Source organism: Castanea sativa, chromosome 2 (genome assembly GCF_040712315.1).
Source record: "Castanea sativa cultivar Marrone di Chiusa Pesio chromosome 2, ASM4071231v1".
Lineage (NCBI taxonomy): Eukaryota > Viridiplantae > Streptophyta > Magnoliopsida > Fagales > Fagaceae > Castanea > Castanea sativa.
This window is the reverse complement of record NC_134014.1, coordinates 54,345,411-54,352,971: the sequence shown is the minus strand read 5'-3', so window position 1 is coordinate 54,352,971 and position 7,561 is coordinate 54,345,411. Positions and strand designations below refer to the sequence as shown.

Here is a 7,561-nt window from a genome sequence, read left to right as displayed (position 1 = left end):
AGGCCAAACAACTGCATTACAATAAATAAATTAAAAAAAAAATCAAATATTTATTTTATAGATCATAATTACAATTAAATTCATGATTTCCCAATAAATGAAGAGAGAGAGAGGCACCCAAAGATGTAACCTACTGAGGACGCATACCTTGATTGAGAATGGTCCACTGTGTCTTTGAGGAGATTCTCTAACATCATAATTATGTGTTGTTTGGAAAAAGAAGAAGAGATTGAATAAGGATGATGAAGATAGCAAATGGTAAGAGAAGAGCTCCATCTCCAAGGTTTAGAGCTCCGCTCTCTGCTGGGCTTTGCTGTCAGAGACAAATTCTTCTTCGCTTTTGGAGTCCTGTACCAGCAAGTATGTAATTTCTTCCATTGTTAAAAACCCTGTGATCTGAATCTGAAGCAGAAGAAGTGGAGGAAACAGGTAGAAAAGGCGGGAGCTCAGTGTCATTGGGAATCGAGGAAGACCCACAACCATTCATAGCACACGGAAGCGGCAAGCAAGTAACATTTGAATTCTGAGGATAGCAGGTGCATTCTACATTGACCCCGATCCATTTTATGATATCAGGAGGAACTTTAAAGGGCGTTCTACATAGAACCTTAACTTCAATGTGATTCTGTTCAGATAGTTTTCGTTTATTCAATTGCCCACGGGATACAGAAAATAACCACAGTTCCTCTGAAACTCCCTTATCAATATTGAAATTTGGCCGTAGTTCACAGCCATTGATGAAAATGAGAACGTCAAAAACCTGGCATTGTCGAAAAGCAATACAGACGGCTAATTTTGAAAAAATTTCACCAACCCAGAAGGATACAGAATTTCCAAAACTCTGATGGTTGAATTTCAAGCACTTTTGAATCTCTATTGCTGGTAGTTGAAGAAAGCACTGAATTTCATATTCAGATTCAGATTCAGAGTCATGAAAGGGATCCATTGATATGTGGCTTCTTGCACCTTCATGGGCTCTATTCGGTAAAATCCCTAGAATTTCTCCAAACTGTTTACATCAAGCAAATACAGGAAATTGAAATTTAGAAAAGTTTTTTTTTTTTTTTAAGTGATTATTTATTACCTAAACATAAAGGGAGAGAGAGAGAGACCTCACCCGAATCAATAATCTGCTTGATGATTGTAGATCCAAAGACGGGCATTTGTTTACCTCCACATTTCTTACAGATTGTGGAAGAGTTGGAATTTCCCGTAGCTGCTTACAATATTCTATTCGAATAGTTTCCAATCTAGCTAATCCGCTAATGCTTTGGGGAATACTAATAATATTGCAATCATATATATGAAGATAGCGCAATAGGGGGAAGTATTGAAAATCTAATTCAGTTATATCTCCATCACAATAGTTGAGATCCAGTCGTGTCAGGCTTAGAAACCCATATCCCGAAAAGCCATCAAAGGAATTGGCAGTGGGAATATCTATTTCCTCAAGCAGTTGCAATTTATTGGAGCTATGCAGAAAATTCCCAAGGTTTTTAGGGTTAGATAAAGCTAAATACCTAAGCTCTTTGGTGAGATGCATTAACGATGAAGGCCATTCTCTAATACCACTATTAGTCAATTTTAAATACGGCAAACATTTCACTTCTGGGTGAATATCAGGAAACTTCTCAAGCCTTTCGCAGTGATTTAGATTCAAGTAATTAAGGGATCTCAGCAGGAGGCGGCTTGGAAGAATCTCAAGTTTTCTGCAGCTTTCGAGGTTCCAGTCTCTAAGCTTATGAAGATCTCCAACTGACTTATGAACCTCTATTAAGTTTTCACAAAAAGAAATGTCCAATGACACTAAGTTTGGGGCGCAAATAGCAGGAAACTTCTCAAGCCTTTCGCAGTGACATAGATCAAAACGTACAAGGGACTTCAGCATGGGGAGGCTTGGAAGATTCTCAAGGTTTCTGCAGTATGTGAGGTCCCAGTCTTTAAGCTTATCAAGATATCCAACTGACTCAGGAACCTCTATTAAATTTTCACAAAAAGAAATGTCCAAAAACTCTAAATTTGGGGAGCAAATAGCAGGAAACTTCTCAAGCCTTTCGCAGTGACATAGATCAATTCTTTTAAGGGACTTCAGCAGGAGGAGGTTTGGAAGAATCTCAAGTTTTCTGCAGCTATTGAGGTTCCACATTTCAAGCTGATGAAGATCTCCAACTGACTTATGAACCTCTATTAAGTTTTCACAAAAAGAAATGTCCAATGACACTAAGTTTGGGGCATGAATAGCAGGAAACTTCTCAAGCCTTTCGCAGTGACATAGACCAAAACGTTTAAGGGACTTCAGCATGGGAAGGCTTGGAAGAATCTCAAGGTTTCTGCAGTTGTCAAGGTTCCACGTTTCAAGCTTATCAAGATATCCAACCGACTTATGAACCTCTATTAAGTTTTCACAAAAATAAATGTCCAATAACCCTAAGTTTGGGGCGCAAATAGCAGGAAACTTCTCAAGCCTATTGCAGTGACGTAGACCAAAACTTTTAAGGGACTTCAGCTTGGGGAGGCTTGGAAGAATCTCAAGGTTTCTGCAGTAGTCGAGGTTCCACATTTCAAGCTTATCAAGATATCCAATTGACTCATCAACCTCTATTAAATTTTCACAGCCACTCATGTCCAAATTCTTTAAGTTTGGGGCGCATAATAAGGAAGGTAATTGTGTAGTGCATTTACACCCAATGAGATTGATATTTTTCAATTTTTCAAACTTGCGGTCCTACAGGAAAAAAAAAAATTTATTTCTACAAATTTTAAAAATAACATTTAAAGAAATCAAAATTCATCATTACAAAAAAAAAATAATAATAAAAAAAAAATCAAAAATCATATATACTAATACTCATACCTGTTTTAATAGTTTCTCCAATCTAATCTGACTATTTCGCATATTCAGCACAACAAGATTGTGAGGGTAAAATTTTAATGGCAAGAGAAAATCATATTCTGGCCACTGAAGCAATCTTAACTCGTTGGGGAAATATTTAAGCCCTTTAGAAATTCGTATATTCTCAACTAAGAGAAATTTGAGATTTCTCATATTTTTGAAAGTATCTGCTTGCAAGTTCACGGTTCTTGGTTTAGGTGAGTGCCACATTATGCCTCGAATTTTTTTCGACCCCTAGATAGAACAAAGAATTAGTTTCACTTCATAATAGAATTTGACAAAAGTATAACGATTTTAAAACTTTAAAGGAAACATATATAGATAAAATTATATTTTCTACAATATTGAATAGGAAAAAAAATCAATGAAAAATATTTGGGAAAAAAAAGGTGGGGCAAAAGAACTTATACCATGTTTTCAATAAGCAATTTATAAGCATCCTCATAACACCATATCCTGCTACGATTTTCAAGCTCTTCAGATTCTTGTTCAACAATTTCTCTACCCATTTGTTGTAGCAAGTCATGCATCCACAATTTGCCCCGTACGTCAACAGTTATGAGACACTTTTCAATGAGTCTACTAACATCAAAACTTGGAAATAATTTGCAAGCATCTAATATATTCACAACTTCGTCCTTTTCAAATCCCTTAAAAAAACATGCAATATCAAGAAAAGTATCCATTTCTCTTTTTTCCAATCCATCATAAATTATCTTAAGTTTATCTATAATTTTTCCATGTGGAATTTGTTTATACTTTTCGGATGCACATGTCCATTGATCTTTACTTTTGCCGTACAAATCAGAACCCATTATTTCTAGAGCTAATGGAAGGCCATCGGCGTAAGATATAATTTGCTCTGCAAGATTTGAATATTCTTGCTCAGGTTCATTTTTTCGGAAGGCGTGCATATTGAAAAGATCACGAGCTTCAAATGAAGTCAATTCTTCTACCTCATAAATTCTTATTTGATGGTCTTTTCCAAGATTGTCTAACACTTTTTTGTCTCTTGTTGTTATAATGATTCTACTTCCTGAAGCAAACCAATTACAATCTCCAAGCAAATTTTCTATCTCTTTTGATTGATCCACATCATCAAGAATTAAAAGAACTTTCATATTGCAGAGGCTTTCTTTTATCATAGTGATGCCTTCGTGTACACTATTCACCCTATCATTTCTACCTCGTAAGATCTTAGAAAGAAGGGTCTCTTGTAATTGGGTAATGCCAACATTTGTCTTTGATTTTTCTCTAACACCTTCTAGAAAGAAGCTTCCTTCAAAACGATCAAAAATTCTATTATAAACAGCTATTGAGATCGTAGTCTTACCCACTCCACCAAGACCATGAATTCCTACCATGCAAACACCATTGGACTCCATATCTAAAAGAAATTCTATGGCTTTCGCTCGAGAATCTACCCCAACTAGACATTTAGCAACAGATAATTGCATATGATTTTATCTTATACTTGATATCTCTTTAATAATTCTTTGGATAAATTCAAATTCATATTCATTACAACTGCAAAATCACAAAGCATTAAAAACAAATAATGAGTTTTAGTCACAATAAATATAAATATAAATATGGAGATCAACTAAGTTAAATATATTTTATTTTGTGCATTAAAATTGACATACTTTTAATTGGAGTAAATGGCATATAATTTAAAGGACTGATTGATAACTATCATCAACTTTAACACATTCATTATTCTTTGTTGTTAGGAAATTAGAGTTAGTCTTTTAGCAAAAAATTGCACAGAAACTCCCATTAGGTTAGGAAACCAACTTATTGGAAACTCACTTACGATAAATTAACAAAATGAGACTAAGAAATTTTTAAAAAATTTCTAAGAATTAAATGGGATAAACTCTTAATTGTTAACATTATCCGATTAAATTTTTCTATTTCTTTCATTTAATAGTAAAAAAAGAAGAAGATAAAAATAAGAATAAAGTTTGGCTACAAACTTGATTGTAGCTTAAAGCTACAACTTCACCATTTGATTATATTTTCATTTTATATCATTTATGTTCACAAAATTTTCAGAAAATTAAACATGAATGGTTATGTCATCAATCAATTGTTTAAATTGCAAGCTTGGGTAATATAAAATTATGCATAAATAATAAGTTCATGAATCATATGATAAATAACAACCAATTTGACATGTATGTTAAGAGCATAAATAACATGCAATCTAACGATTAGATTTTTAAAATATGTAATGATGTTAATTTTTTAATAGAACTTGTAGGCTTATGTTATAACCAAGTTTATAATCAAATTTTGTCCTAAAAATAATAGGGATAATTACACTTCCTACTCTTGAGATTTAGGAAAATGACTTCATCCCAAACCTGAAGGAAAAAAGACTCCTCTCACTTGATGTTAACACTTGCATCAAAAAAAGAATTAACACTCTTCCTTTTTGTTTATATTTATATTAGTAATGCAATAGTCTAAGTTCTTATAATAATTTCTTTACAAAAATTTATTTACAATTGATAAGAAAATAACTAATAAATTTAGAATAAAAACGCAGAAGAAGGCAAGTATGATTACCCAAAAGAATATATCAAAACCTTTAAAAGTTTGCAACTCATAAAATCACACAAGAGTAGGTATTAATTAAATAATACATACCCATTCTTGTATTCAAGTCCAGACAAGTTAGCTACTTCAGTTAAAGCTTCCCTCCACCTCTTAACCTTCTCCATGTCGTCTTCGAATTTTTTCTCATGGTTATCCAGTGCTATCCCATACTTTCCATCCTTTCTATCATTATTTCTAACTTCGGATGGAGTCACTTTGTAGAAAATTGGATAAACCTTCCGGATCCGTCTGGCATTTTTACACTCAAGAATCTTGACAAGTTCATCCAAACACCAAGGGGAAGATGCATAATTTTCAGACAATACAACGATTGAAATCATTGACATTTCAATGGTTTTAAGAAATTCCTTTGAAATCATTTCTCCCCTCTCAAGATTGTTATCAAAGAAGGTGATTAAGCCACTGTCATGCAAAGCGTTGTATAAATGGCCTGTAAAACCATAACGTGTGTCTTCACCTTGAAAACTCAAAAAGATATCATAGCTCCATCGGTGAGTGGAAGAAGAAGAGGAGGTTAATTCTTCTTTAGTTGGGACAGCCATCAGTATGATCTGTTACCTGAAGATTGAAAAGGAACTAAAAAGAGGAGTAGAAGAAGGAAAGAAATATCCAATTAAGATGGAGTGAAATGGGAATTATATATAAGAGATGAGTGAATTCCGTGCAATTTGAAAGGTTTTGAATGTGATTGAGAAATGGTTAAAAGAATGATGATTTTCAAGAAAGTGTGCTGGAATAGAATCGAACTGGAAATTTGGAATTGATAGAGAGTTTGGTCCTCACAGAGAAAAAGATGGCGACAGTGGATCCTTCATAGATACTGATCGGTGCTTGATCGGAGCTCGTGGGTCTTGCTTGATCGGTGCTTTGACCGAAAGGGAGTGGAGATTGGGTCTTGTTTGAGCAGTGAGTATGGGTCTTGCTGGTGAGGGGTTTGAGCTGGCGGTGAAGCTGTCTATGGAGATCTGACCGAGAGGGTGTGGATTAGACCAAGAGGAAGAGTTGATCTGTGTTCAGAAATGGGTAGAGAGAGAGCAACAAATCAGAAAAAATTGGGGAGAGAGAGAGCACGTATGGGTACTTGAGAGAAATAAAAATAAATTAAAAAAATTGATTATTTAAATAAAATAAATGGTAGAATAAACGATATGATGGGAGGGTTTTGAGAAGAGAGTTAAAAAAATAAATAAAAAAAAGATTTTAAATTAAAATAAAAAAAATAAAAAAAATTAGTGTAGCCGAACTGATATGAAAGTAGCACTGAACATTGGTGCAGTCAAGTCAATAAACTGCTACCACACATGAGTCATGACTTACTGTTGCTATAATCAAAAAATTAGAGGGCCGTCCCTCTTCCACGAAGTTTCTGCGATGCAAATTCCCCAATGAGGCTGTCCCCGTACGTTTTCGATTTTCCATAAAGACAAGAAAGTGGGAATCGATTTTCCTTCCTTTTCTGAAAAGGCGCGTGCCACCTTGTGCTTCTTTCCCACACGATAATGATGACAAATAATTAAATATCAAGCACCAAGGTTCATGATTCGGTGGGTGGCATTGGTTTTAATGGAAACTGAAAAAAAAAAATTTATTTTTCCCTAATCAACTCTTCACAAGATTTCCCTCAAAAAAAAAAACTCTTCACAAGATAACATTACTCGTATTATTTGTATACTAATATAGTCGTAAGAATAAGCAATATAACAAACCAAAATTTTAAGATAAAAGTATTCTTGAGAAAAAGCAGGAACGGACATACTAGGGCAGGTGGGCCATTGCCCCAAAAAAAAAAGAAGCTAATATATATATATATATATATATATATATATATATATATATATATGTGTGGGGGGGGGGGGGGGGGGGGGGTGGGGGGTGTGAGTGTTGAAATTTTAAATTTTTATCTTAATAGTCCTCAATTAAAAATAAAAAATAAGTATACAAATGCAATCTGAAAAAACAAAAAAACTGATAAATTAAAAACTACAAAATAAAAAATAAATATGAGCGGTTCCAAAATAAATAAATATAGACTGAACCTACAAT

The 7,561-nt window shown here is 34.0% G+C and overlaps 1 protein-coding gene across 2 annotated transcripts; it reads right to left on the bottom strand.

The window, feature by feature from the left end:
* Nucleotides 1–316: 316 nt before the first annotated feature.
* On the bottom strand, nucleotides 317–6,654 carry LOC142624520 (TMV resistance protein N-like). Of its 2 annotated transcripts, none has more exons than XM_075798108.1 (5): nucleotides 5,549–6,654; nucleotides 3,304–4,420; nucleotides 2,855–3,127; nucleotides 1,118–2,725; nucleotides 317–1,009 (listed from the first exon to the last, which is right to left on the bottom strand). In XM_075798108.1, the coding sequence occupies exons 2-5, from the start codon at nucleotides 4,348–4,350 to the stop codon at nucleotides 317–319; spliced, it is 3,621 nt and encodes a 1,206-aa protein (XP_075654223.1). In that variant the 5' UTR covers nucleotides 4,351–4,420; nucleotides 5,549–6,654. The 2 variants fall into 2 exon arrangements, with proteins under 2 accessions (XP_075654223.1, XP_075654224.1); XM_075798109.1 differs by having other exon boundaries at nucleotides 3,304–3,394; nucleotides 5,549–6,589.
* Between the last annotated feature and the right edge of the window lie 907 nt (nucleotides 6,655–7,561).

Excerpts from the sequence above, each read along its gene's own strand:
- LOC142624520 (XM_075798108.1), bottom strand. The coding sequence starts at position 4,350 with ATGCAATTATCTGTTGCTAAATGTCTAGTTGGGGTAGATTCTCGAGCG. Across the intron at positions 3,128-3,303 it reads AATTGCTTATTGAAAACATG|GGGTCGAAAAAAATTCGAGG; the intron begins GTATAAGTTCTT and ends TGTTCTATCTAG. Across the intron at positions 2,726-2,854 it reads TGGAGAAACTATTAAAACAG|GACCGCAAGTTTGAAAAATT; the intron begins GTATGAGTATTA and ends TTTTTCCTGTAG.